The following is a 15845-nucleotide window of genomic DNA, read 5'->3' as shown; positions in this document are numbered from 1 at the left end:
AAGATGTTTTATTTAACATGATTGCCATCTTATGTCCAAGTGTTATAGGCACCATGAAATGGGAACATCCAGAAAACAATGTGGTGTCTTAAACTGCTCTCCAGAAAGACATGAAATTCCTGTTGAATTGGAGATGAATTGTCAACTTTACATATAAATGACTTTATGACTGGAAAACTGAAAAAGAATTAAAAACATAAAAAAGTCATTGCGGAAGTACTTTTGGGACTCACCATCCATCAGGGTCCCATCAGAACTGTCTGCTCCTAAATCCTCCTTATGACCTCATGACTGATTCCAAGGTACCAGGAGACCAAACCACAGTTTTGATTTGCATTGCAGGACACACTTCTTAACCCTAAGACTGTGATTAACTTTGCTTAAGACAAGCTATACGCTTGAAACCTATCAAACATCTGGACAAAATCTAAAAGTACTATGGAAAATATAAATATTTTACATGTTTGGTAAGTAAATGCAGTATCTCCAAGTAGACCCATCCATCCATTATCCAAACCGTTTATCCTGCTCTCAGGGTCGGGGGGGATGCTGGAGCCTATCCCAGCAGTCATTGGGTGGCAGGCGGAGAGACACCCTGGACAGGCCACCTGGACAGGCCACCAGGCCATCACACAGGGCCAACACACACACACACACACACACACAGGGACAATTTAGTATGGCCGATTCACCTGACCTACTTGTCTTTGGACTTTGGGAGGAAACCAGAGCACCTGGGGGAAACCCACGCAGAGAACATGCAAACTCCACACAGAGGATGATCCAGGACAACCCCCAAGGTTGGACTACCCCGGGGCTCGAACCCAGGACCTTCTTGCTGTGAGGCGACCGCATGCGCCACCGTGCCGCCCTCTCCAAGTAGATATCACGCAGTAATTGTTTTACTTAAAGGTTGAAAAATGGTAATGTCAAACCAGATACAATATTCATGATAATTTGTGTACAAAGTGACACTGAGCTACAAATTGCTGTGATTTTATGGATTTATTTCAGATTTATTTTCAAAAATAAGCCCTATATTGCTAGTAAAAATAGCTGCTACTAAAAAGTATTTGGGCTTCCAGTATGAAAACCTACAGTATTTTGTTAAAATACTACAATATATGTCTATATTGTTGAAAGGATTCCTTTTCTGAATTTTGAAGGAATTATTCAAAATATTTCCTAACAGACCGATAAAGAGGGTGCCTCCTTTGTCTGGAGGTGCTTTCCAATAAAGGACCCCAGTAGCTCCTACTCCTCAAGGTTTCTTCTTAACAAGAGGACTACTGAACAGACAGGAGACGGAGGCATGCCATCAGCAAAATGCCCCCATATCTGAAGACTTGGCATTGTATCGCCTCCACATACTGCCACACCATTACACACCCACCCATATACTGGCTCCACCTCGTTGCTTACAAAACACACTGCAAGGATCATTTGTCGTTGTTTTTTAATCCAACAAAAATGGAATAAAAATAACAGTTCTCTGAGTAAGTTCTGAGTTCTCGGTGTCTGTTAATGATTTGTTGGGTAGGAACTTTTTTGCCTGAGCTAAGGTGATTTGTCAAAATCGTAAGACACGGGGGGCGTGGCCGGGACGTCGAGGATGTAGGACACGTTTCTCTATTGCTCCTGAGTTAGTGACCAAATTTATATATTTAATCTCGCTAAATCGTGCATGTCTTTGGTGGTCAAGCGTCTAAAGAGTCCTTTAAACGATTCACACTATATTTGAGGACTTTGAAGGTGAAATGACATCTAATCGACCGAAAACGGAGTCTGCAAGAGCAGGCCGCAATAAGCCTGCGCCCTCTCCTGAATCTGATCCGCTCCCAACATCGGGTGCTACAGCTAGTGCTGACAGCATGACAGTACTGACCGCGGAAATGCTACAATCCATGATGGGCTCCCTCAAAACCGATATTTTCGGTAAGATTGACACTTCAGCTACCACTCTCAGATCAGAGATGATACTGGTCAAAGACGAGCTTAAAAGATCTATCGAGAGGATCCAGAATAAACTCGACGCACATGGAGTCGTTTTATCAGAGCTGGAGCGCAGTGCTACAGATCACAGCACTCGGATTACCGAGCTAGAGGCGAACGTCGGCTCACTAACAACTAGGGTGACATACCTGGACAACAGATGCGAGGACCTGGAAGGTAGAATGCGGAGGAACAACATCCGTCTTCTGGGAATACCGGAGGGAGTGGAGGGCCCGCGACCGACAGAATTCGTAGCCGGGCTGCTTCAGGAGCTGCTCGGCCTGGATGAGAAGCCGCTGCTAGACCGGGCCCATCGCACCCTGCGGAGCCGACCCCGGGAGGGTGAACCTCCGCGACCATTTGTCATCAGGGTGCATTTCTTTCACGTCCGGAACGACATGCTGAAGAGATTTGGAGATGCGTCTCCTCTCCTCTACAAGGGCAGAAGAGTCTCGATATTTCCGGACTACACCACGGCTGTGGCCAAGAAGCGGGCTAGCTTCGGAGATGTTAAGCGCCAGCTGCGCGCCTGTCCCGGCGTGAAATATGGTCTCATCTACCCTGCGGTTCTGAGACTGACCCTGCCGGACAGCTCCACACACAGGTTTGAGGACCCGGCTGTTGCGGCCGATTTCATCAAAAACAGGGTGAAAAAAGCTGTCATGCCACCGCCGGGTCTGTAGCTCAAAATATCAGTTGGCTGGTCTGGTTAGCAGGCTAGTTAGCGGGCTGGCTGGTAGGCAGATTAGCTAGTGAAGTTGGTCTTGCAGTGCTCATTGTTGACATTTGAACGCAGCTGTTTTTTTATTTTCAGTACATGTTGGAGAGTGAAGCTAGCCTTGCAGTGCTCATTGTTGACACTTGAATGTAGTGGGCCTTTATTTTTATTTTCAATACATGTTGATGAGTATACAGCGGACTACTCACATTAAGGTGATATAATGTGGAGATATATTTTATTCCACTTACATTACTGCCTACTATTTGTGTCATTCTCATTTCATTTTGTTTTGATCTGAGCTGCCTGCACTGCCAGTATTTGGTTGTTTACATGGTTGAAGTTCAATTTTGCCACTTTATAGATTTTGTACCTCTCTTAACTGAGTTAGTTTTCCTCGGGTCCTAATGTTATTGGAGACCGACTTATGCACATTTGCTTTATTCTAGTTCAATGGTCACAAATCTCAGGTAGCTAAGAGTAAGCTAGCTAAGTTGGTATGCGTTGCTCTAAAGGTTTTTTGTATTTAGGGGTTTGCTTGCATCTCAGTTGGGGAGATGCTTCGGCAAGAGGGATTTTGTGGGAGGGTTTTTTTCCTTCTGTATTTGTGTTTTGTTTTCTTGTGTTTTGTCACTTGTTTTTGTTTTTTGAATTTGCACTATTGAGGTCAGCCAAAATATTTAATTTGCATTATGCCTTGTCCTTAACATGTACTCTCTCTCTTAAGACATGACTCAGCCTGATGTAGCTCATCCTGCTGGAGGGAATGGTTTTAATTTTCTCACTTGGAATTGTAGGGGCATTAACAACCCAGTTAAACGCAGTAAGGTTCTCCACCACCTCCATCAGTTGAAAGCTCACATTATCTTCCTCCAAGAAACTCATCTCAAGGTACCACAACACTCAATACTTAGGTGCAGATGGGTGGGTCAGGTGTTCCATTCCTCATTTCAGAGTAGGTCAAGAGGGGTGGCTATCTTACTTCACAAATCAGTACCTTTTACATGTTCTAATGTGATAGCTGATCCCAATGGTAGATATGTAATTGTCAGTGGTAGGTTATTCGATACGAAGGTGGTTCTTGTTAATGTTTATGGTCCTAATTGGGACAATGGGGATTTTTTCAAATCGGTTTTCTCCACACTCCCTGATATGTCCTCCCATATGCTGATCATAGGCGGTGACTTTAACTGCTGGTTGGACCCACATTTGGATCGATCCTCCACTAAATCTACTACTTTATCAACCTCAGCTGGGGTTGTCCGTACCTTTATGTCTGATTTCGCTGTTTCAGACCCTTGGAGAACATTTAATCCATCTGGGAGGGCATACTCTTTTTTCTCTTCGGTACACCACACTTTTACGCGCATAGACTACTTCCTTGTAGATGATAGACTTCTCCATTCCATATCTTCGTGCTTATATAATCCAATTGTGGTTTCGGACCATGCCCCTGTCACTATGGGAGTAGTCTTTCAAACAGCTAATAATCAGAGACCGCCTTGGCGGCTTAACACTCAATTACTCAGTAGCGAAAATTTTATTAACTTTGCTTCGGCCCAAATTGACTTTTTTATGGATACAAATAGAACCCCAGGTATCTCTGCGTCTACCCTATGGGAAACTTTGAAAGCTTATCTTAGAGGTGAAATTATTTCCTACACCACATATGAGAACAAACTTAAAAAAGATAAATTGTCCATGCTAACACGCCGCATTGCCCAATTAGATAACGCATATTCCGTTTCACCATCTCCAGATATTTATAAGGAGCGCTTAACTTTGCAAGCAGAATTTGACACTTTGCTAACAGATCAAGTTACTGAGCTGCTTGTCAAGTCTAGGAGCACCTACTATGAACAGGGAGACAAAGCCAGTAAGTTATTAGCACACAAGTTGCGTCAAGTTTCATCATCACATCAAATTCCCAAAATTCATACATCATCCGGAATATCATTAGACCCTAGGGAGATAAATGATGAGTTCAGAAGTTTCTACCAGTCTCTATATACTTCTGAAGGTGATGCTGATTTATCAGAATTTGATGACTTCTTCCACTCCCTTGATGTACCTTTAGTCAACCAGGATTTGGTTAAAGAATTAGAACAACCAATCACTGTTGAAGAACTGTCTAGAGCTGTCAAATCCCTTCAATCCGGGAGAAGCCCAGGGCCTGACGGTTACTCGACAGAGTTTTATAAAAAGCTTCTCCCCAAAATAGCCCCTATTCTAATTGAAATGTATAATGAAGCATTTGTTAATGGTATTCTTCCACAGACTCTCACTCAAGCGACTATCTGTTTAATTCTTAAAAATAATAAAGACCCTCTTGAATGTGCATCATATCGTCCAATTAGCCTGTTAAATGTTGACTATAAGATTTTAGCCAAACTTCTGGCAACACGCCTGGAAACAGTTCTCCCATCGATTATCTCTCCTGATCAAACAGGATTTATTAGAAATAGACATTCATTCTTCAATCTTAGGCGACTATTTAATATCATGTACAATTCCTCTGACACCAACACCTCGGAGGCCATTATATCCCTGGACGCGGAGAAGGCGTTTGACAGGGTGGAGTGGAAGTACCTTTTCTATACACTAAATAAATTCGGCTTTGGTTCAAAATTCACTACTTGGGTAAGACTTCTGTATGCGTCCCCCCCAAGCCTCTGTCAGGACTAATAACACTCAGTCAGGCTGTTTCCCTCTGCAACGGTCAACACGCCAGGGTTGCCCTCTAAGCCCTTTATTGTTTGCTCTCACCATAGAACCCCTTGCAATAGCACTTCGTTCCAACCCTCTTATCAAAGGTATAGTTAGATACGGACATGAGCACAAGGTGTCTTTATATGCAGATGACTTATTGCTATACACATCTAATCTTTCTGTTTCTGTTCCTGCTGCCCTTGCTACTATTACATCCTTTGGTCATTTATCAGGGTATAAACTGAATCTCAGTAAAAGCGAATTGATGCCGCTTAATGTGACTGCGGAAAAATTCCCATTACATACCTTGCCATTCAAAGTTGCTCATAGTTGTTTCACTTATCTTGGTGTACAGGTCACGAGTCGATTTGAAAACCTTTTTCGGGCCAACTTTTCCTCGCTTTTAACCCGCACTAAGGATGATTTTGAACGCTGGTCAGTGATGCACCTCTCTTTAGTAGCGAGAATTAATTCTGTTAAAATGAACACACTCCCTAAATTTTTATATCTCTTTCAGTGCCTACCGATTTTTCTTCCCAACACATTTTTCAAAAAAATAGACGGCCTAATTCTACCTTTCATATGGGATAAGAAGACTCCTAGGATACGAAAACAGCTCTTGCAGAGACCCAAGTCAGACGGAGGTATGGCGCTACCAGATTTTAGATTTTATTATTGGGCGGCTAATCTTAGGGTCATTCAGTTCTGGTTGCGAGGTGGAGAGATGTCCCCGTCCCCAATTTGGTTAAAGATGGAAGCTGCTTCGTCTGTACCGGCATCATTGTCTTCCCTCGCTCACTCCTCCATTACAGGCCCTTATTCCTCTTTCACCAAGAATGTGTGTGTCAAAACAACATTGAGGATCTGGAATCAATTTAGACGCCATTTTGGGTTTCAGACAACCTCTCTTTCTGCTCCGATGGCCTCGAACCCTGCTTTTGCCCCATCTATGGTTGATAGTGCTTTCTCAATATGGTCTAGTCTTGGTATAAAAAGGTTTAAAGATCTCTACATTGACAATACATTTAGTACGTTTGAGCAACTAGCAGTTAAATTTGGTCTTCCCAGGCATCATTTTTTTAGATTTTTACAGATCCGGAGTTACGTCCGCAATTTGGATCCTCATTTCCCCACCCTTCCTGGTGAAACACAGTTTGACACCTTTCTTACCCCGCTTCCCACTCTGAAAGGTACCTTGTCAATAATTTATAGACAAATTTGTTCTTTAAGAATTGCCTCACTTAATGACATTAAATCCTCATGGGAGGAGGAACTGGGGGAGGGAATATCTGATGGGCTGTGGGAGAGGGCACTCGGAAGGGTACATACCTCTTCGGTCTGCGCCCGACATGGTCTCATTCAATGCAAAATCATTCATAGGGCTCATTGGACCAAAGCGAGACTAGCGAAAATTTACAAAGACATAAATCCTAACTGTGTGAGGTGTAACCAGTCTCCTGCTAACCATGTGCACATGTTTTGGTGTTGCTCATCTCTTGATGGTTTTTGGAAAGATATTTTTAGCACACTTTCAGAAGTATGTGACACACAGATCAAGCCAGACCCTTTTATTGCGCTATTTGGGGTGCCCTCGCCCACATTGCAACTGACCAATATTAATAAGGATTTTATTGCCTTTGTTACCCTGTTGGCGAGACGATTGGTTTTGCTTAGTTGGAAATCCTCTGCACCCCCTTCTCATGCTCTTTGGATTAAGTCTGTTTTAAATTGTATAAAGCTGGAAAAAATTAGGCACACCCTCAAAGGGTCCCTAAACAAATTCTGGGCAATGTGGACCCCCTTCTTTTCTTATGTTAAGCGACTTCATTTCCCTGTTATTCCAGAGTGATGTGTGTGTATATATATATGCATATTTTTTCCTATTATTGATGTCCTTGTTGGATGGAGGTGGGGGCGTGGCAAGCTCCGGTGATGAAGGAGGTAGGGTGTATGTGTACATGATGTCTGTGAGGGACTGTGCTGGGTTGGCTGGCCTGCGGACAAGTGCATTGGAATATGTGTACTTGTATTTATTTAGTTATTTTTATTTATTTTTTATTTTTTTTAATTATTTTAGTTAATTTGTTTTGATTTGATTTGATTTTTTTTTCTCCTTTGAGGGTGTGTTTTTATTCCTCATTGTATTCTGGTGTGTTAGTGTATTGTTGGATGTGTTTTGTGTTCATGCTGTACAACTTACGAGGACAATTATTTTGTAAATGTTGATTATGCGGAAAATTCAATAAACAAAGTTATAAAAAAAAAAAAATCGTAAGACACTCCAACTCCACAAGTGAGGTCCATGGGGACACATCCCCGGTAAAGTTTCAGGTCCATTTTTATGTCCTCAGTCGTGTTTTTCTGAATTGCAAATAATGCATTTTGTTGCTAATTAGTATTGCAGCCTTATGCTGCCATGCATTTTCATTTATAATTACTTATTTTCAATTTGAGACCCCCCCTACCCTGAATATCCCAATATGTATTGGACTCCATTTTTTATATTCTAACTTTGTGGTCTTAAGTCTGCATTTTGAAGCCATCAGTCTCGTCTCTGACATCACAGTATGATGACTAAGATTTGACGGTCGATTTTAAAGAATTTTTCAAGACCGCTCGAGTACAAGACTAATTTGCTTTTTTAAAATTATTATTATTATTTTGATCCGAACATCAAACTTGACCTGAGGAGATCAATGAAGTGCAATCGAATCCCTTTCATCATTATTATTATTAATTCATGTCTCTGATACATTCGAAAATTGGAAACTGGAAAGTTAAAAAACCAAAATAAATACAACAGTGTCTTGAAATTTTGAGTTTCATAAAATGTTAGAATAATACAGTTACAGTAAGAGTTTAGTTAGACTTGTACTATTTTGTGAATTACACTTGCAGCCTTACAGTCTTGAACTTGACTCAGACCTGCCCCTCAAACACTTGGTCTGGACTTGGTCTCATCTTAGATGGAGGGGACATATACTCAGATCAGCCAAAACATTAAAACCACCTGCCTAATATTGTGTAGGTCTCCCTTGTGCCACAAAAAACAGCTATGATCCATCGAGGCATGGACTCCACAAAACCTCTGAAGGTGTCCTCTGGTGTCTGGCACCAAAACATTGGCAACAGATCATTTAAGTCCTGTTAGTTGTGAGGTGGGGCTTCCATGGATTGGAATTGTTTTTCCAGCACATCCCACAGATCCTCGATCGGATTGAGATCTGGGGAATTTTGAGGCCAAGGCAACACTTTGAATTTTTTGTCATGTTCCTCGAACCATTTCTGATAATTTTTTGCAGTATGGCAGGGCACATTATCCTGCTGAAAGAAGCCACTGCCATCAGGGAATACCGTTGCCATGAAGGGGTGTACCTGGTCTGCGACAATGTTTAGGTAGGTGGTACATGTCAACGTATAATCCAAATGATTGCCAGGACCCAAGGTTTCCCAGCAGAACATTGCTCAGAGCGTCACACTGCCTTGGCCAGCTTGCCTTCTTCCCATAGTGCATCCTGGTACCATCCCTTCACCAGGTAAATGACACACATGCACCCCGCCATCCACATGATGAAAAAAGTAAACATGACTTATCAGACCAGGTTACCTTCTTCCACTATTACATGATCCAGTTCTGATGATCACGTGCCCATTGTAGGAGCTTTTGGTGGTGGACAGGGGTCACCATGGGCACTCTGACTGATATACAGCTACGCAGCCCCATACGCAGCAAGCTGTGATGCACTGTGTGTTTTGATACCTGTCTATCATAGCCAGCATAAAGTGTTTCAGCAATTTGATCTCCAGTAACTCTTCTGCTGGATCAGTCCAGACAGGCTAGCTTCAGTCATTTCACATGGTTTGGCTAATCGGTGTAAAAGTAGTATTGAAATCTGGGGCAAAACAGAAAAAAAAATCACACAGCAGAAAAAAGAACCCAAAAAAACTTCTTCAGAAATTGTGAAAATACACTTTCACGAAATGACATGTTAGCAGTGAGGCAAATTATGTACCGACCACCTTCTCAACTAGTCGAGTGACCGTATTCTATTCTACCTGAATAACTGAGAATATTACACACTACTACACATGATAGGTTAATTTCAAATAATGGTATCAATTTTCCCTGAAGAACAAGTGACAATATTTTCATATGGTGAGACTTTTCATGTTAAAGGTAACCAGATACACTGACCGGACATTTTCTCTAGGGTGCATCTTCGGTGGATACAACCGTCAGCTCGCCACTGACCATGAGAGTGATGACGCACGTCCTTTTAAACCCTTAAAATTGTAAATCGGTATTTGTTTGAATAGCCAGCAATAAAGGAAAATTAAAAGTGTATGAATAAATTAAGTGTTGATGGAAGATGTTTTTTTTTTCCTTTCCCCGTGCTATGTGGTGGTGCTGAGCCAAACCCTGCTTACACACACACACACACACAAAACCTTAAAGGACCCGGGGCAGTGTGACCAAACCCCTATACCATGAAACCAAATAACACATGATGGTCTTTATTCCCTTCAGAGAACAAACCCCCATGTTTGGTTTAATTTTCATCATGTCCCTAACCTAAACCCTCACTGCTCGTGTGTAATGCATTAATTAATATTAATTGTACAAGCAGTGAGGCCCTGTGATGGCCTGGCGGCCTGTCCAGGGTGTCTCCCCGCCTGCCGCCCAATGACTGCTGGGACAGGCTCCAGCATCCCCATGACCTTGAGTAAGGATAATCTAAATATAACCAAATTCGCACAATTCTTTTTCTTGCAATGCAGATGTTTCTATCTATAGATAATGTACCATCTAATATCTAAAAAAAACTTTAATGGGCTATACAGCCTATAAATTCACATCCTATTGATTTCTGCATGCAAGACAAAAAGATGTTTTGGAAAGAGAACAAACGTGCTTTTGGCAAAAAAAACCCAATTTGGGATGATGCCTAGTAGTTCTCCTGATTTCCTACGTTAAATTGTGCACTTATTGTAAGTCGCTAAGGATAAAAGCGTCGGCTAAATGACTGTAATGTAATGTCATGTAATGTAATGGGATGTAGCATAAATGTCAACGTTTCAAATTGGGTCTTTATAGACGGATATCCACCCATAGAGGGCAGTGTAAGCATACGGAGCGGGTTGGCGACAGGACCCGGATGTACTTCTGTTTAACTTTATATCCCACAATTCTTTTTCCCGTCTCTCTCTTTCCCCTTTGCAGCAATGTCCAAGAGAGGTATGCGAGTTGCCTTCCAAAATCCGAATTCATCCATTCATCTGTCCCCTGTACTGCAGTTAAAAAACATGACTGTGTGTCACTTGATTCAGTAGATAACATTTCTGCGTATATATTGTTTAAAGTTTGTTTGCTGTTTATCGTTTCTTATTAATATTGGACTCTGTCGCGGAAGCCATGTTTGCTGTTAACGCTATTTAGCTAGGTTGACATTACTTCCAGTTGGTAGCCGATATAACGAGTAGTAATTAATTTTGTGCTGTTTTGCCGCGTTTTTATTGCATTATAAGCGTGCCACTCTATAATAACTGATGAGAATGTCAAGAATTACCACAGTATCGCTATCGCTAGTTGAAGCTATGCTAGTTGAAGCTATCGCTAGTTGAAACGGGTGAACTTCGGTAGACTCGATTGAGTTTAATGGTGAAGACCAACGACGCGGGCTGTTCTCCGTGATGTTCACGGTAATCTTGCGGAGAATTTCATTTACTTTAAACCAGCAGTTACATCTCAATGCTATGTTGTGTAGCGTGATAGCCAGAATGGTTGAAATACGTGTTACTGATTATCTTATAATGGCATAGGCCAAAACGCGGAAGGCCTGTCCAATTGCACGACTAATAATAACGTTAATAAAAGTTGTTCCTATATTTGACGACACGGCAGTGAGTTTTGCCATAGTCTTTCATTGGGCTTAAGGTAACAAGTGTTTTTGTCCGGCTAGTGTACATGTCGTAGGCTAGCTATCTGTCGATGCCGGTACTGGTTTGAAGCATTGGCCATCTGCCTCATACTGTATCTTGATATGGTACTTGTTTAGTAGGGTAGTTTGTAGAACACTTAATGGTGCCCATTTCAAGGTTCTCCCACATCATGTCACTGGTCTTGTCGCAATTAGCTAACCAAAAACATAGAATGCAGTTGGAATGTTGTTGTAGGACGTTTTTTCGTCCCCAACTTAATTTGTTCGTTTTCGTTTGATTCTTTTAAATCCGTTGGCTTGATTTAGATTCCCCCTTCAAAAAGCACTTGCTTTGTCTGGTCAGTGGCTGGGTGAGTTGTCGTAGAAGGGAATAGCAAGTCCATCCCTGTGGGTGAGATGGCAGTTAACCTCTGTGGCTGACTAATCTCAATCAGTGATGAAACAACCCTAATCTTATAAAAGATGTGGGATAATTGACACGTTTATGCTAGGTCATATTCTTTGTCTGTTAGGGTTACTATCTTCGATTGTTTTAACTAAATTGCAATATTCAACGCCATGTGAAGTTATTACGTGTTTTACATATTGTTGTAGTTAAGACTGAAGGCAGTAATTTTCCGTTTGTCAGCGAATCAGCAAAAGAAATTGCGGGGGGAACTAACTTTATCTTGTTAAAGATGCAGTGAAAAGGTAGTTGAGCTAAGCGTCTTGTCACGTTCATGAGAACTTGATCTGCCATAATCTGGCATATAAACTTGATTTAGTAGAGTTAGCTGGGTATAGGTAAGAATTTGCCTATCCCCCCAGTTAAACATTTAAACATCCCATCTTACTGTGCCCATTTTCCACTAAGCCTTTCTCTCCCTACTCACTTATGGGAGAGAAAGGCTGAGTGGAATTGATGTAGGCCTACCTGAAACATTTGTCATCAGTACTCGTTTTCTGTCATCATTATCAAAGTAACTGATAAAGATGATTAAATGAGATGAACTAAAATCTTTGCTCTGTTCTGTTACTAGAATTAGGCTTTTGAACTAGTTTTGCACATTTAAGGGTAGATTTACTTTTAAGTTAACTACTATATACCATTAGAATATTGGCAACTACTTGAGTCCTATTGTGTTTGCATTCCTGATGGATGTGTATCTCCCTCCTAACCAGGACGTGGTGGGTCATCTGGAGCGAAGTTTCGCATCTCACTGGGTCTCCCAGTGGGTGCGGTCATTAACTGCGCCGACAACACAGGTAACTTGTAATTGTTAACATTACGCACAAACATAACTCAAAATTCCTGTTCACCTTTTCAAGACTATGGCCACCAGTGGGGTCGTCGTTGAAATGGGAAGTGTGTTGTGTTGAGAAGTGGTAATTTTAGTGTGATGTTACCTCTAGATTTCAGCAGAGCTTTTACAAACTGATTTGTTGGAGAACATTTAATAGGTCCATACTGCTGGCATTTTTACCAGTGTTAGGCTAATTTCATCAGGTAGTCATTTCATACACCATGCCAGAGAGTGACATTGGACATAGGGAGAGCAAAAGTAATAAGATTACAATTAACAGTAATTGGGTGGAAATGTTCTTAATAATCAGCCAAAAATTATGGCATTCTGTTGGCCAGTAGACATGAGTTCATAGTGGTCAGTGCTGAAAGATGGCCAATATTTCGATGTATCTCTTAATTTTTGGTGCTTGACCCCCCTTCAAAAAGCACTTGCTTTGTCTGGTCAGTGGCTGGGTGAGTTGTCGTAGAAGGGAATAGCAAGTCCATCCCTGTGGGTGAGATGGCAGTGAACCTTTGTGACTGACTTATCTCAATCAGTGATGAAACAACCCTAATCTTCTAAAAGCAGCTAAATGGCATTAAAAAAAGGCACAGAAAAGGCTATCAGCTCTGGAAGCCTTTCAAATGAGAAATTTGGTTTTTAACAAGGAAAAAATCACCGATGCTTGCTCACAGCTCAGTGTTTTACTTGAGATAGAAAGTGATGTAGTTTTTAATGTTATCAGTATTGGAAAAACAAGGTTCCACTGATAATGTCTCTAATACATTTCATCAGTGAGACATTGACTTGGAATACTTAATCTCCCCTGGCTTTATACTTGGTAGCCTTGCGGTAAAAAAAAAGTCTGCTTCAAATTGATTCAACTTATAATGTCTTCTCCCATGCCCACTTTATCAATTTCCTTTTCAGTCTTTGTTTTGTCTTCCGTCTTTTTAATCCATTGATTCAGTTTCCCTTCCTACATATCTCTATTATTTATCCCCACTTTCACACTATCTCCTGCTTCCTCTGCTCCCCAGGTGCCAAGAACCTGTACATCATCTCTGTTAAGGGCATCAAGGGTCGTCTGAACCGTCTGCCTGCTGCAGGAGTAGGTGACATGGTCATGGCCACAGTGAAGAAAGGCAAACCCGAGCTCAGGAAAAAGGGTGAGTGCACTGGACCATAAATCACAGAACACATTCGGTTGTGACTTGAATCAGCCCCCCCCCCCCCCCCCAGTTATACCCAGTTATAAGACAGTGCTAGGTTAAAAAACAAAAAAAAAATTTTTTTTTCCAGATGCTACCGCATGTTAACATCTTTACAAAATAATTGTGCTAGAAATAGGCCCATAAATACCATTTTGGATATAAGCATCCAGCAAATGTACATGATTTTCTGTTCATAACTTTAAAGATTAAACCACAGGACAGACTTTCAATGTAGTCATTGGGTTTAGTGATATAATCGCTGTACTTTATATTCCAATATAAAAGCCTAAAAGTTTGGCTCCTTGCCGAACTGTTTTTACACTGGAAAGGCTGCATTGTGAACCCCCTTTGTGGCCAAGCAAATTTGAGACGTCAGATCCATCCAGCATCACAGCATTGTTGTTTACATCCACTTCAGCCAACTAGATTAAATGTGATCCACTCAATTAGCGATTCACATGCTGTTGTTAGGGCAATAGGCTGCATGACGGAGGTGGAACCTAAATGTTAGTTGACAGTTATCTGCCTACTCACTAAATTCTCCTCAAAATTCTTTTAATGACCTTTCTTCCACATTTGTCCCACCCATCTCTTATTCCTGAATGAGAGTGACAATTTCACATTTAGAATTATTTTTATGTTCATCTGACATTTGCTTCCCCTTTGATGCATGTATTATGTTTTAACATTCCAAGATGCATAGACTTTTTTTTCCCTACTGGTTATAATGTGTGCATAATTGGATCTACTGTCTGAGCTGTGAAGGTAGTACTGGATTGTGTTTTGCTCGTCAATTCAAGCAAATCTTTAAACTGGTTTTTATATGGAATATAGTGTATGAAAAATGTGTTTGGTATTTGACAGTTCTCATTTTCACAATGGATAATTGCAACAACAATTTTAATTGTGGAGAATGTTTAAATGCTGTTGGAGAAACATTTACACGTCACATATATCACATTCAGTCTATTCTGGTGTGAATATATTGTGGAAAGAATTCTGTCCTTTGTTTCCTGAGGTGTTTGTTTTTTAATACTTGAGAAAATGCAGCTATTACAAGCAAACTATACAACTGTTGAGGGATATGTATGTTTCTTTGACAATGAAATATATACACTTTCCACCAATTCCCAATGGCATGAGTTTGGCCTTTATTCACTTCATACCCCTTCAATCTGCAGTGCATCCTGCAGTGGTGATACGGCAGCGGAAGTCGTATCGGCGAAAAGATGGTGTGTTTCTCTATTTTGAAGACAACGCAGGGGTCATAGTAAACAATAAAGGAGAAATGAAAGGTGGGTTACTTTAGTTTGTAGAACACTTAATGGTGCCCATTTCCAGGTTCTCCCACATAATGTCACTGGTCTTGTCGCAATTAGCTAACCAAAAACATAGAATGCAGTTGGAATGTCGTAGGACGTTTTTTCATCCCCGACTTAATTTGTTCGTTTTCGTTTGATACTTATAAATCTGTTGGCTTGATTTAGATTCCCCCTTCAAAAAGCACTTGCTTTGTCTGGTCAGTGGCTGGGTGAGTTGTCGTAGAAGGGAATAGCAAGTCCATCCCTGTGGGTGAGATGGCAGTTAACCTCTGTGGCTGACTAATCTCAATCAGTGATGAAACAACCCTAATCTTATAAAAGCAGCCATATAGCGTGAAGGAACAGCTCTGTGGCTGTCAGCTGAAATTGACCTCATTACTGCCTGCTGTTGGCTGGGTGCATAAAAGCGGCAGGCAGCCTCTGCATGTTTGATGCCAGTCTTTGCAGTACATCCTACAGTGCATGCAATGCTCAAATTTTTATTTTCAAGCTTTTGTGACTAAAGCAAGTGACGTTTGAAAAGTGAAGGTGCTTTCTCCTCTCTGTATCTCCAGGTTCAGCCATCACAGGCCCGGTGGCCAAAGAGTGTGCCGATCTGTGGCCCAGGATTGCCTCAAATGCTGGAAGCATAGCCTGAGCTGAACCCTGCGCCTCTGTTTTCAATAAAAATAAGTTGTAAAGCCAAG

The 15845-nt window shown here is 41.4% G+C and overlaps 1 protein-coding gene across 1 annotated transcript; it reads left to right on the top strand.

Moving 5' to 3' along the window:
* Nucleotides 1-10589: 10589 nt before the first annotated feature.
* Nucleotides 10590-15844, top strand: rpl23 (ribosomal protein L23). The gene is made up of 5 exons (XM_056287370.1): nt 10590-10655; nt 12520-12603; nt 13664-13792; nt 15019-15132; nt 15714-15844. Exons 1-5 carry the CDS (start codon nt 10643-10645, stop codon nt 15794-15796), a joined length of 423 nt encoding a protein of 140 aa, XP_056143345.1. The 5' UTR covers nt 10590-10642; the 3' UTR covers nt 15797-15844.
* Nucleotide 15845: the final 1 nt, after the last annotated feature.

The sequence above is a fragment of the Lampris incognitus genome, chromosome 10 (assembly GCF_029633865.1).
Source record: "Lampris incognitus isolate fLamInc1 chromosome 10, fLamInc1.hap2, whole genome shotgun sequence".
Lineage (NCBI taxonomy): Eukaryota > Metazoa > Chordata > Actinopteri > Lampriformes > Lampridae > Lampris > Lampris incognitus.
This window is presented reverse-complemented; position numbering and strand designations above follow the sequence as displayed.